Source organism: Microchirus variegatus (assembly GCF_963457635.1).
Source record: "Microchirus variegatus genome assembly, chromosome: 3".
In the NCBI taxonomy this organism is placed as follows: domain Eukaryota; kingdom Metazoa; phylum Chordata; class Actinopteri; order Pleuronectiformes; family Soleidae; genus Microchirus; species Microchirus variegatus.
Window position 1 is genome coordinate 27,453,169 of NC_139804.1, and position 15,252 is coordinate 27,468,420.

Genomic DNA, 15,252 nt, shown 5'->3' on the forward strand with positions numbered 1-15,252 from the left:
TTTAGAGTATCCCATTTACCTAATCCCCATATTGCATGTTTTTGCACCCGGCGAAACAGAATAACCAATAAAAAACAAAGTAAAATAAAATTATACATTCACAGTATCCAAGAGACCAAAACAAAAAAAACATAATTGATTACAAGTTTTCTCCTCTTTCCTTGCTCACACTTGCTTCATGAGCAATGCTGTCATCACAATAATGTTGAGTTTTGTATTTGTAAGCAAAGGATAACCATGGAAATGGAGGAAATATCTCTGCCAACATAAACCAGATACATAAACCAATGAAGAAGAGAGTGGGAGGGTGGAAGTGGTGGAAGTGTTGTGGAGGTGTTTACATCCTATCTAGTATGCAAAGGCCATTGTAGTTCCCTGATTCTCGTGGGAAAGGGAGGGATAAGCACAGGAGTGAGTCCTCAGCTTGTTGCTCGATGTCACTAATTCCTACACACTGGACCTCTAATTGTGTTACCATAAAAAAACTAATTAAGCACAGGTTTGGAGCCATGTTCATGTGAAGCCTTACAAAATTAATTAAAAACCATTTACCATTTCATTTTAACATTTACAAGAAGTTGGCTAATTAAAAGCTTTTAGACGTAGGTCTGCCTTCTCACCATATGCTGCATCAGAGTCGCTCCAACTGTTGCATACGCATTCGTACACAGTCTGTGTTTGACTGCTAAACATTGACGTCATGTTGTTTGTTTGCGGGTGTGCGGTTGTTACATTATTTTCCCAGTCAGCTGCATGCTGTGTAGAAAGCGTGTTTGGCATGTACTGCTGTGACTGAATGCGTTTTAAGCAAATGCAGGACTGGAATTATAAACCGAATCTGTGTCTGTGCTAAATAAGACAATTATGATTAACTGCTGAAAAGTGTACACAGTTTAATTTGGTGTTTTCTGACAAGCTTGCGGTGTGACTTTTCCCTTCTGAACTTCAGTGTGAATGCTCTGAGTAATTAGCTGCAAACATGGATGGAAAGCGTGTTCTGTTGCCCTTTTGCTCAACTACAGCTATTTTACTGTGTCGAGATGCTTTTCACACCCTACATTCTGCCTTCATACACTACACTCAAGCACAATATTCTCAGACAAGTCTTTCACACTTACCTCCTGAGCCAAAACTGCTCGACTTCTGATCAAATATTGTTTTTCTCACAGTTGGTTTACTTGAACGTTTACCTTTCTCGCTCTGTCAGTGCGTATCCACATCACATTACACCACATCATCAAATTACATTACTTATTTTTAGTTTTGCTCTAGCCTTAACCATATATGTCTAAACCTTATTGTACCTTAACTTGAAAGCATGTGTTACTTTACCTTTTGTCCTCATAAGGAAGACAGTTGATTACATTTAGAGTTACTGAACAGATTTAGGGCCCCAGACTCCCCACAACATCAATAATAGACCACACAATCACACTCATCACACACAAACATTATAGAGCATCTTGGAATATTTCCTGAAGACTTCCCTTGACCCTCACCATAAAGACTAATTGCCAGTCCATCACCATTACGCTAACCTTAAGCTAACCCTAAACATATCCACTCACCCAAAGGTTAGCATTTCCCAGCAGGGAACACAGCTTTTGTCTCGATTTGGGCAAACTGTTCCCAAATAACTGGCTTTTAGTCTGACGTTTGTCCTCTATGGTAGTTTGAGACAGACAAACACACATGGATAAAGAGTTGTGATGTAGCTACTGTTGTGTTTTTATTATGCTTAATGAGCTCATTCATTTAGTCCCAGACAATTCTAATTTTGTGTTGGTGTTTGATAGCACTATCTGGGGAACTGGTAATTGGTGTCAGGTGAAACTAATATGTAGTTGTTTGTCTGCTCAAAAAACAACAGTAGACAAAAGTGAGAGGAGGAGATTCTGGATTGAATGCAGCATTACTACCAATCACTGAAGCCTAACAAATAATGAATCACTACTGAATAACTAAATGAAAGTTCATCAAACCTTCAGAGGCCACTGGATTTGTTGCATGTTGCAAGCAATAATCCATCTTGCCAGGATTATTGCTGTTTGCCTCTGGCTAAACAAAAGTGGACCAATCACTGTCCCATGAAAGAGAAACCACTGGCAGACATGGACTTGTCTTAATTGTGAGGATAGCTGGAAGTTACTTTTTTTAATGTGGCTCATGAAGATGCTACTGTGAATGTTGCTATAGCTTCAGTAATATTACAGGTACATTTGGTGTTATCACTTCATCCAGAATGGTAAACAGAGTTGTTTTGGTCATTAACTGGGGTTGTTGAATCACATTTGGTGTGAGTTTATCAGCAGGACTCAGTCCTCATGTGTAGCCCATTGATGTTGTCTGGACTTTTTATCATTTCATTTTGGTGTCATTGGATTTATTATCCAAATAAAGCCATTGTCCCATGTGAGGGTTTAACTCACAACCTTCAGATTATGAGACTGATGCTTTTGCCAACAACAACATTCGCTTAGTTTGTGTGCACCAAAATGCCCATACAATCTATAACCAACTTAAAATGCTTTGCACAAAAATGAGCCACTGTTAAATCCATGACCATGCCAAAACAAACTGCCCACATAAAAGCAATAATCAACATTAGATGCACTTGTACATTGCCCCTTCAAAATGTGCCTGTCAGTAAGGGCTGATTGCTTGGCCTGTCAATCCGTATTCTAGTTTCTTGAGCTCGTCATCCCAACACACTCAGTGACATTATTGCAGTCTTGCAGCACAATATCTTAAAGCACATACTGTAGTGCAGACTGTAGGAAAGTTCTTAGAAAACAAAACACTGAGAAATGTAAGATTCCTCAGTGTTTGGCATCACTGAAGGCTTTGTTTTTTAATTCTTTGCCACGCTACTGACATTCTCACCACATTTAATTTGACTGCAGCAGAAGTTATTTATCTCCATATCACACTTTTTTTTTGATAATTTTTAGCTGAATGTTTGTGTCATATTTTTTTCTCAACTCTAAAGTAGTTTCATAAATGCTTTAAATTGGACACTCAGTGGAGAACCAGCTGAAAATAAGTGGTCGCAAAAAGAGATGAAAGTGGGGGGAGCTATGGGCATGGAGAGATACAAAAAAAAAAACACTTTTGTGAGCTGCAGTATTCTGACTGCCTTGCTTCCTGCTTATAGCAGAAGCTCTATTGACTGAAACTCAGTGTCAGCTGTTGAGCAGCTGCTAAAGAGGGCTAATAATGATGCCGGCTCATTGAAGACGAGAACTGTAGCTGTATTTATAAATGTCTATTTTCAGTCTTTGAAGGTGTGTATGTTTTTATTCTGCCATTATCTTTTTTGCCTCTCTATAATTCATCATCTTTAAAAATATGTCCTATGTGTGGTTTAAATTCACCACCTTCAGATTATGACACTGACACAGCAACCTACTGTACCAAGAAGGCCATGTCAGGCTTTGTCAAATGTAGTAAGTGATCGGGTAAACATACAGTACCATTAGTGTAGTATAATAACATTAAAATGTAGAATATAGGAAACATGTACACAGTTTTGATATAACTTTACATTTCTGTGGAAAAAAAAACAGCTTCTGCAGGTTAACGTGTCAAAGATTTAGTGTGAGCTATACACTGACATTTGAGCAACAACATGACCCTGGCTCTCTGGAGTGCAACCCTAATTATTTTTACTGGTAAAACTTGTGTTTGTCCTACTATTTCAAACTAACAAATATCTGATGTGAAAAAGGTTACAGCGGGTTATTTCGAGACATGATTGAACACGACCGTGCATGTGCACGCGCTTCAATATAGCACTCATATTATGAGTTGAACTGGTTGAAAGTTCCTAATATATACGTATATATACATATATGTATATATATACATCCAACTTTCAAACACATCATTCCTACCTTTGTTTTTGACAATGTGCATGTACGTAGGCCCATGTGTGCACGTCCACACTTCAGATTTTGTGGATTTAATCCTTCTCTCTGATGTCGGTCAAACCTCTCTCTGTTTGTCACGTCTTTATCTCGCCTTTTTGTCTGTCTGTTGACAGTGGTACTAAAACACAGCGTTATTGTCGATATCATGATAAATGAGAGATATCAAGCGCACTGACCACAAAGTGAACCCCACCAGTGAAGGTGGAGTGTGTGTGCATGAGGTGTGAATGTGTGTGTCTGTGTGTGTGTGTGTAAATGAAAGAGTGAGAGATGGAGACACAAAAAAAGGCAGGAGAGTAATATTTTGTGTTTATGTGTTTGTGGTGAATCAGTATGCTAATGAGGCAGGGTCTGTAATCCTCTTACAACTAATCTCGCTCAATCCTCCCAGTCCAGGCACAGGCATTGCTCATGCACGCAGACATGCCTGATTGAACACACACACATTCATTCACACACTGGCTTGTTCACTTAACTTTTATGCATTAAAAAAATCCTCCCTCTCTCTGTATCTCAGTAATTACCCTTTCCATTGCAGTGGGTTTTTTTTTATAAAACAATAAAATAAGTATTAATGGGGAAAGTTAAATGTGTCTCATGTCAGTTGCGGTGTGTAGTGAAGTGTCTGCTCTTTAATTCTTGGCCATTCGTGGCTTCCACACCTGAACTGTGTATGAACCACACGGAGACTGTAGCACTCTGTTTTTCTGGGTTCATCTTTGCCCTGGTTGTGTGTCATAAAAGCCAAGGTGAACTTTGCTATTCACAGACAGGTGTTGCTGTCTGCAGCACGAATACTGATTACCTGCACCGTGCGAGGTAGTTGGGTATTCATTTGTGCACATGCACGTTTTTTTTCCCAGTCAGACATCACAAGCCATGTGGTCAGATGACTGTATTTTTTTTTTATGTTGCCATGGCGATGCAGCAAAAGGTCGCTGTGAGATGTTGTCTTCCAAGACCTTGTGTGCATGTGCGTGTATGTACTTTAGTGCAGCAAATTGCATTTGGCAGCAGACACCAAAGTATATTCAGACTGGGTCAGTTGTTTCTACAAGAGAAGACAGCACTTGTGTGTTTGTGTGCAAGTGTGTGTGTGCATATGTATGTGAGTCTGAGAGAAATCCACTAATGATGAATTACATCAACAATCTCTGAACCGCTGTGTGCTTGTATCTCTGCTTGTGTGTCACTATTAGCTCATAATGTGATTCAGTATATTACAGCAGGATTAGAGACTTATGCTCAGTGAGAGAAAACACACACACGCATGCAGATGCTCGCACACAGACTTAGACACATTTTCAAAAAAAAGCCTGACATTTCAACACCATGGGGCTGACTAGGTACTTTTCTGCTGCTTGAGTGTATACTTAATACTCAGTATGCACAGTACATTATCCTCCTAATCTCTCACTCTGTGTCTTCCTCTTACTCCCTCTTTCTATCATTGTCCAATTTATGCTCTCCCTCTTCTTTATAGACCCCCCCCCCCCCAACCTTTCTACTCAGCATCCCCATAAGGGAAACATCCCATCCCTTTTTGTCATCTTTTTCCAGGTGATTTGGCGACCATGGGTCTCCATCATGTCCCTTGTTGTTACTTACTTACCTGTACCCCATTACATTGTTGGCTGTTATTCTTTATAATTATTTTATTATTGTTGTCCTTTATTTAACCAGGTAAAAAAGCTAAACTAACTAAATTTAAAACCTATTTTCCAAAAGTGACCTGGCCAAGACGGCCCTCTCTGTGCAGTGATTCACTTTGGAGTAGAATACAGAATTGTCATATGAAACTACTTTTTGTACATTTCAGAACTATCTTTCATACTTTTCCTTTTCCTCTTCCCTGCAGGAATGAAGGAGCTCTCCCCCCCTCCACTGAACCTGCGGCGTCTCTACAAAGAGACATTAGAATGGGAGCCAGTGTTGATCATTATCTCTCCAGGGGCAGACCCGTCCCAGGAGCTTGCAGAACTCGCTGCAGAAACCATTGGCAGAGACAACTATCATGAGGTAGAAACATGAGGGGATTTTTTTTCTCCCCGAACAATTACCAAGAGCAGATTTGCAGCAAAGGCTGTCTTCCACATAAAATGATCGTGCTAGAGCTTGTTGAGTGTTCTATTTAAATGGAAACACAGGCCTTACAGCTTTTGTTAATGTTCTGACAGTGTAGCTCATTTGTTTTTGTTCGCAGTTTGATCATTTTTTTCTTTGTAAGTATACAATTGTTATATACAATTATTTTTTAGAACCATCTGCATTATACGGACAAAAGTATCTGGATGTCTGACCATTACATGAACAGGGACTGCAATGACATAATCAAATACATATACTGGACTTTTATGTGGAGCTGGTCCCCCTTTTGCAGCAATAACAGCTTCCGTACTTCTTGGAAGATTTTCCTCAAGATTTTGAAGTGTTTCTCTTGGAATTCATGCCCATTCATTCTGTAGAGCATTTGTGAGGTCAGACACTGATGTTGGACCTAGCTCGCAATCTCTGTTCCAGTCCAAAAGGTTCTCGATGGGGTTGAGGTCAGGGCTCTGTGCAGGCCAGTCAAGTTCTTCCACACCAAACTCGTCAAATCATGTCTTTATAGTCCTAGCTTTGTACACTGGGGCACAGTCATGTTGGCCGTCCTAGTTTAACGCATAGCGATGTCTAAAATGTGTTGATATGCTGAAGCATTGAGATTGCCCTTCATTAGAAATAAGGGGCTGAGCCCAAAGCCTGATTGAAACAGGTTTGTCAAATACATTTGTCCATATACTGTAGGTAGTATGTATTTTATTATTATTATTATTATAGGAGTTCACAGACAGCGGTTTTTACCGCAGTACTGTAGATAAGTAGGTAAGTAAGTAGATTCATATAAATCAGATAAATTTTGAGTTCCTGGCCTATGGGAGAGGGTTATATTGGGACAAATCACATTGTGAATCTCCCTCTTCAGGTATTTTATAGTTTCCTCCACCAAGAAAAGATATGAATTAGATTACTGAATGAGATTACTTGCTACTAACTTCTGAAAACTTTCAATGTACAATCACATTTTCCCACTGATGTCTCCCTTGGGCTCTCTAGATCTCTATGGGTCAGGGACAGGCTGATGTGGCCTTAGCAACTTTACGCGAATGTTCCCGAAACGGAGACTGGCTTTGCCTGAAAAATCTTCATCTCGTCACTGCATGGCTTCCACTCCTGGAAAAAGTAGGTTCTTTATATGTGTTTAAGTCTTTGAATGCTGGGAGAAGCCTCATAGGAAGGACTTTATACAGTATGTGTCTGTGTAAAGCTGTTTTCAGACATCACCTCCAGGTAATGTCTGCAGATTTCGGCCTTGGGTTTTTCTTTTCACGAATCATCCAATCAGTGGAACATTGTTTGAGTGACAGGCGTTGACAAAAACAGAAGAGTCTCTGGAGGATACAGGTGAGGGAATGGTGCCTGGCTTGAGAAGGCAGGAAGCAGGGTACTTTCCATATTTACTTGCTGTGGATTCCCCCAGAGTTTTCCCTGCTACATTCTCACACAAGCTCACACAGATCATGTGTGAATGGAAATATTGTTTGCTGCACCTAGAATCTCCATATGATCTCAGACAGCTTGTTGTGGCCGTGGGTCATTCACATATCACCAACACTAATTTGCCTAATCTTGGTCTTTCACTTTGGTAGAAACACACAAGGATGGTCTGCAGGAACCTTTACTCTCCTTGAAAAAGGTTTCAGCACAGTCTTCTAACTCTAACTGATGGACTTTGCTGAGGCATTGCTGCATGTCTCAGTACATTAGCACCGCCTGTTTCTTAGAGAAGTCGTGTGACAGTATTGTCAGGACGTGTGTACAGGACAAGAATAAAAGTTTCATGGTATTTCAGAAGTCCAAAACTCCACGCAATTTCGCGCGCACACACACACACACACACACACACACACACACACACACACACACACACACACACACACACACACACACATCCACAGCTATTCTTCTTAGGACACTGCTTTCACTTTCATTAATTTTGACAGCCTAAACAGTCTTCTCCCTAACCTTAACCATAAGTGGTTACCCCCAACCTTAACCTATAGCTACAAGTAACCAGTTCCTGTGAAAGGAGGTACTGCCTCATTTTGGACCACGTTTTGGTCTACTGGTCCCAGCAAGGTCAGTGTTTATGCCAGAAAATGTCCTAAAGAGAGAGAAGTACACATACCAACACACACCCACCTTATATTGCAGTGCAAATTTCCATTTCTCAACCTTTCCCTCACATTAAGGTTTTCTACTTGTGGGCCAAATTGGTCAGTGTGCTGCTGTTCTCGGGGCTGTTATTTGGACCATCTGTTATTATTTGGCTTTCTGGATATTTGTTTGTCTGTCTGTGGACAAACCTACAGTTATCATGCGTTCCTTTATTGTACATGTACTGAGTGTATATATGTAGGGTACACATTCACACCCTTATTCTGTGAGTCTTCATCATGGTTTTGTGTTGATGTATTTGTGTGCAGGTGCTTTTCCTGCAGTTTCTGTTTAGTGCTCTGTAACTGTAGCAGGTCATATGTCACTGGGAGGCACAGCTGCTGGCAGTGATTGGCCTCTATGTGAGCACATGTGTGTATGCGCCCTCAACTTTGGGAGTGTGTTGCGGTGTTGGTGTGTATTTGGTTGTTGCGGTTGTTGGTGTGTATTTGTACTGTACATGTGTATTGTGAGGTCGGCCAGAGTTCCTTCCTGTCCAGAGTTGTCTGTGCTCCCAGTGTGATTTTAACCATGGATTAACACAGCAGTCCTCTTCTACTCTTATCCGTCTCCATTGCACTCTCCTCACCAACCCTCTCTCTACCTCCACCCATTAATCGTTTGCTTTTTCACTTGTTTCCATCTTTGTATACCAGCAATTTTCTCCTTATTTTCCTTTCCTCCAGTCCGCCTTCATATAGTTTAACTAAAATCCCTTTTCTGTCTGGTCATTGCTTTTTCTCCTTCCATTTCTTTTTCGAGCTCTTTGCCCAGCGACCGAGGCTGAGGTCCCGGCAGTCGAGCTTGAAATGAAAAACCGATACAACAAGGGGATTGAGGGCGGCATGGAGCATGGGAAAGACAGACTCAAGGAACTATAGATGTGAAAGGAGGGAAGCAGATAAAAGATGAGTTGAGCCTCAGCAAGCAAGTGGAAATTCTACCCAGAGAGGAACATGTTTTAGGATGTGCCTGTGTTAAACTTCCATAACAGGCTTTCTTCTTTTTCCATTTTCATTTTGCCATCTGTCTACCCAGTCACTCCGTTCTTCCACTAACCCAGTTGGTCGGTCAGAAAGAAAAGTGGAAAGTGTTCATAATTGAAGTTGGCTGCATCTCCTCTCATCCCTGTTCACTCATATTCTTCCTTTTGTTTTCTGACACTCTTTTTTCCACATCTCTTACTCTTACTTATTCATCTACCTAAAGTGCTATGTATTTTATCTGTCAATCAAAATCTCTTTTTATATTCATTCCATGATGAGCAGAATAGGTAATGCAGAGTTTTGTTGCAGATCTTACAGAATCAAATCATTTGGGATATGCCTAATCCAAAAAAGATGACAGAATTGTATCATGATTTGTAGAGCAATAAAGATGTAAGCTAACAAACAACTGACAGTAAAATACTGGTGGATGACAAATAAGATACAGATGCTTCTTTTTTACGAAAGATGTTGGCTCTTCTCTTTTTGAGTTTGAGATTTTCCGTGATAGTTTTTGCTTCCATGATCTTCTTCTCAAAAGAAAGAAAGAAAGAACCCACCTCCCTCCCTAGAATTCATAAATGGATATAAGTCAGTGGCAGTGCATTGTTGGGGTATGAAAAAATGCTGTATAAAGAATTTACTCTCAAAATGATGAATGTATGCACTTGAGTGAACTTTGCGGTAAGTACTTTTACCTCAGACAAGCAAGGATCTGAGTCTGAATCCAAACCAGCTGACTGCAATCTTTGTCTTTGTGGTTTTACTCAGATATAGAATCCATCAATCCCTAGAGTTTAGAAGACAAATTAAACTGCATGACGCAGTGGTTGGACAATATTTTTCTGAAAATGATCAAGTCTTGTCTAATTGCTTTAACTCATAATTGACACTTGTTTATTTGACCTTTATGATCTCTAAGCTATGTCTCATAAGTTTAATGTGTGCATTGTCTCTGTCACTCAGGAGCTTAATGTTCTGCAACCCAAACCGGGTTTCCGTCTCTGGCTGACGGCAGAAGTTCACCCCAGATTCCCCTCCATACTGCTGCAGTCCAGTCTCAAGCTCACCTATGAGGTACTCGAACACGCACACAATCACCATCACACACCCACAGATATAAACACCAAAACAAACGTTACTTCTACCATAGTTAGCATTACATTTTATATTGGGTATGGTTGACCTAATGGCCAATTCACTCTTTTGCTGTGGAGGCATCAAGTGAAATGCTTCTCATTCATTTTGGATTGAGCAACATCAAGGGTTGCTGAATTGCACGATTCCTCCTGGGGTTGGGGTATCCGCTGGAGACCCATGTCTCTGCTTCAGACCCACTCGCACTCGCCCACAGGCCACTTCCCCAGGCCTGGCTCCTGTTATCCTCCAGGCAGGCTGCACTGGCCATAACACATTGTTGGGGTTCTTCAAAATGGACATGCACCTAGGACCAATTTAATTACATTTATTTTTATTTATTATTTATTTACTTTTTATCCAAAGCGACTGACAATAACTGCATTTCAACATTTGGTGACAAACAAGAGCTAGAAGTAAGTAAGTGCCAATATAAAATAGTTTAGTACTTAGCATTTAGCTCTTTGTAGGGTCTCTGAAATGCCCCTGACAACTTAGCGTGTAGGATAATTAGGGCACTCAAATCTGTCTTATCTCCAAGATAATTACTTCTGTTTCCATGTGGATTAGGCCATAATGTGACACTGATTTGTGCACAAATGCACCAACATTTTTTTAGCATTATGCAGTGGGCTTAAGCAGGTAGAGAGGCCTGCAGCTTGTGAGTTAGTGATGTGTGCTTTAGAGCTCAGTGTGATTCTGAGGGGAGTTGTGCTTGCGGGGGTTCACTACTTCAGCAGCTAACCATGCTGCACAAACAGCCCCTCTCTCTGACACGTATACTATCATACTGATATGCTTACTTACTGATATACATTAGAAGTATGCACCCACACATCCTGATTCCATATTCACATCAAGGCAGTGGGATATATTATTTCTTCCCTTCCCCAAGCATTTTTAATGAGGCCACTCATAAATATGATATATTCCCTATTTCCTTACCTTTACCTGAGCCATCACACTAAAATGCCGTAGCCTAACTCTAGCCTAAAACTATTTCTAATAATAATAGTTCTAAAGCAAATGTCCTCACAAAGACGGGTTTGTATCAAAATGTGTCCTCCCAACCTACTACAGACTTGGACTCATGCACACACAAGAAGACATATCATCCACTTTACCTGTCCTACAACCCACTTTACAAAAATAAAAGACACCCCTTAAGGAAATAACTGAATTAATAGAATACGAGTGTAGCCGCTCAGCCTTTTTCATAGGGTGAATGTTACATTATCTCCAATGAAGATACACAGAACCAGAATGTAGTAACTTCAAGTCATAAAAAGTGACAAGGAAATTGATAATTGCATTCTTACTATCAACAGTGAAAAACAAAGTCATGGGGGTGCTGCTTTGCTGAGGTTGATTTAAGTAACAATGTTAAAATAATAAACAAACACCATGCAAATAAATGAAATCCACAAAGGCTGATAACATATGTAGTGAATTTGAAAATCAGGAGTGCTTTTTCAATGTACAGTTAAAACCTCCAGATGGACATAGCAAATGTTCAGCCAAGCTGATATTGTGTGAACTCATCTCAGTGTGTGCTCACTGTTTCTATCATGGACGTAACATATTGTTAACAGATGAATCAGTTGTACTGAGAACTTAAAGGGACAATATGTAGTATTTATGGGTTTATATTACCCAAAATCCACTTTTTTATACATATTATGTGCTCCTGCATTGTCTAGTCGCTGTATAATATTCTTTGTTTCATTTTCGTAGTGTTTCAAAAAGTCATTTAAAATAACATGGTCGCGGGCCGCGGTTGCATAGCCACTGTTAGCAGCGAGACGCCATGTTTCTGCCGGAGCCTGTAAGGACAAACGCGAGAGAACAAATCAAGCGTCTCTTTACTTGTAGCGGAAGTCCCGCCTCCGCTCTCTCGCTTCGTCTGCTACGGCCGCGGTAGCTCGCCCTCTCCCTCGCCTCACGAACCTCATCTGCTGACACGGAGAAAGACGATGAGGACGACATTTGACCAGCTGCGGATACCGTAGCGCTCAGGGAAGGGAGGGGGTGAGCAGAGCAGCAGGTCTTTGTTGTTAATTTCAGCCTCTCCTCTAGATGTCACTATAAACTACTTACTTCCCCTTTAAAGAGGCAGTATGTATGTGCTGACTCGTGAGGACCAACTGAAGTACAGTATGACATACATGACAGCATTTTTAAACACATGCACCCTTTGAAATAGAAATAAAAGCATGCACTATCATGGGCTGTGGCCCTTTTCCTCTCTCTCCTCACTGAATGTTACAGTTAATTAATAGAATTTTATTTTGTTCATTAACAATGTGTGTTTGTATATGCACAGAACAACTTCAACATTTTCCTTCCTAACATTCACTTCTTCTTTGGCTCCACATTGTTAAACCAAAAGATTTGTTCCACTAATGTGAGAATTTTCAAATTTCACATGCGGTCCACTGTTTGCTGGTCCTCCACGCTGGGGGTTGAGCACAGAACACAAAGCCGACTGAAAAGAATCAACTTGACACACTTTTCCGAATTGTTTTCTCACCGTCTCTCTGGCCTCACCCAGGCACACATATTTGATAAAGGGGGGGGATTTGGGAAACACTCTTGGCCACCTCAGGAAATTATGCTTCCTACTTCTCACAATTCAGTCTTCCAGTCTCACAATAATGCAGCCTCATGTGGCGCCCTAATCTAGTAAACACAACAAAAACAGAAAATAAACAGTTCCAAGCTCTTACAGCTGGCCTCCAGTGTAACTGCTGTTTGTGAGGTTGATTTGATTTTGCTCGCTGTAGACACATTTGTGTCTTTTTTTTTTACTTGTTTATCATCTGTAGCAGCTTCTGTATCTATTATTACGTCCCTTTTATTCAAACATGCATTATCAGTGCTTAATATATATAAATTTACATTCAGATAACAGACTTCCTACATTGGTTCAGAATAAGGAAATTCACTGCAGCAACTGAGCTGCGTCAAATCATTGGACGTTGTTGTGCCTGTACAGTATAGTAAACAAGATATTATATTTTGGAACCTTTGTCCTCATACACTTTAATATTGCTGTGCTTTTATGACAGTATAGTGCTTTGACCTTGGCGTTTAAACTAGCATTTTAAACTTCAACATTTTCCATTTTTACATTGTCCATTTCCTGTCTAAAATGTCTCTGTTTGTCTGTCTCCAGGCTCCTCCTGGGCTGAAGAAGAATCTGCTGAGGACATATGAGTCATGGACTCCTGAGCAGATCAGCAAAGGTTGGTTTCCTTCTCTTTGTTTCTCTTCTTGCAGTTTCTGTCATTTCTGTTCTGTTTTATTCTGAATGATTCTGATGAATAATAATAATATTAAAAAAAAAAAGAAGCAATTCCTCCCTATGATTATAGAATAAAGACACAACAATAATAATGATTCAGTATTGTAACTGGTTGGGTTCTGACATGGTGTTGCTTGTTTGTGTTAAGGAGGCGTCTTGGCGAGAGCTCAGTCTCTGTTCTGTCTGGCCTGGTTCCACGCTGTTTGCCAAGAGAGACGCAACTACATACCACAGGTAAAATACACAAGCAAGATCAGTTCCATTGCTGTGTACTTTCCCTCACTTCAGGGGTTCCTAGATCACAGGAAGCAGGGGAAGACCTCTGTCTTGTGGCTACATTTTTCGAATGGTGGGTGAATGAGAAATGCACATGATGTCATACACTGGTAAGTGTTGGGAAGGCAAAAAGGGAGACATACTACAAGCGTCTGATGGTGGTCACTGTTTTATGTATTTTGATAACTGATGTGTTTTTAAACTCAGCTTCACCAGTCTCACAACACCTCCAAATAAATCACAGGTAGTGTTGTTTTTTTTATACCTGTGCCAGAACCAACTCATAATATTTCTTTATTTGAACTACAGCTCTGGTGATAAATCTGTTTTTACATAACAAGATTAGAGGCTGGGAACATAATTTGTAATCCTAAAGACAGATCCAGACTGTTTATTTTTCAGATGAAACCCAGCGAGTATTTTGTGTGCATTACCACAAAATATATACAGCGTGAATTAAACAAATTGAGAAATTATGCCTGGAATGGAGTTTTTTTTGACTAATTGAACTCAAAAACTGCAGTTGCAGTAAGGAAATTTATCAAGATAAGAATTTGTTTAATGTCATCACTGATACTTATATAGTAACTTTAACTTCATATTCCTACTACTGCTACTACTACTAGCTTTAGGACACATTACTTAAGTTTGTACATTAGTCATTTAGTGTGCATAAATATTACTACTAGTACTCCAACTACTACTACTATATATACTTGAACACAATTAACTTATAAGTGTTGTAAATAGATTTCTTTGAATTTCCAGGCTTTTGTATATTTATGCTGTTATGCTCAATTTTAGGCAAACCAAACATCGAAATATTCTAATACTAAGATGGCGACACATTATACAACAGCCAGGAGAAGCAGCGGTCAGCTCTCCGGCACACAAACGGAGCACTCCAAGTTAACCAAAACACAAGGAAAGACTGTGGCAAAGAACAGGTTTTTATTATTAAACTTCCACAACTCCTGCACAGTTGTTTCTCCTTTGTCTGTCTATCCTCAGGCTTGATTCCAATACGCGTGCCTTAATCACTCTCTTATGTATAGCTGTTTGGAGAAAAAACTGACCTAACCAAACCAAAATATGAACCCTTAACACCACCTATTTTTTAAATATAAAATTATTATTTCTTTCTTAAGTTGTGCTTGGTGATTAACTTATTCTCTTTGTCTTTCCTTCTCAGACTAATACACACATACACATTGACATCTGACCCTTACACAGTATTTACGACTAACTTAAGACGTCATATTTTGTTCTCTGCAAAAAAGAAATGATTTGTGTCTATTTTTAAACTTTAGAGTGAGGAAGTAGGATCTGATCATAGTTCTCTCTGGAGAGGCCTTCAGGTAAA

General features: G+C 39.9%; 1 protein-coding gene across 5 annotated transcripts in view; it reads left to right on the forward strand.

Annotated features, from left to right (window-relative positions):
- The window catches only part of dync2h1 (dynein cytoplasmic 2 heavy chain 1), a gene marked incomplete at both ends in the record, with an annotated part of 93,242 nt that overhangs the window by 58,505 nt on the left and 19,485 nt on the right, over positions 1 to 15,252 (forward strand). For all 5 annotated transcript variants that reach the window (XM_083887222.1, XM_083887223.1, XM_083887221.1 and 2 more), the window contains 5 exons: positions 5,788 to 5,948; positions 7,026 to 7,151; positions 10,139 to 10,249; positions 13,485 to 13,554; positions 13,762 to 13,847. In XM_083887222.1, the coding sequence (XP_083743348.1) occupies positions 5,788 to 5,948; positions 7,026 to 7,151; positions 10,139 to 10,249; positions 13,485 to 13,554; positions 13,762 to 13,847 (554 nt within the window). The remainder of the gene's footprint in view (positions 1 to 5,787; positions 5,949 to 7,025; positions 7,152 to 10,138; positions 10,250 to 13,484; positions 13,555 to 13,761; positions 13,848 to 15,252) is intronic.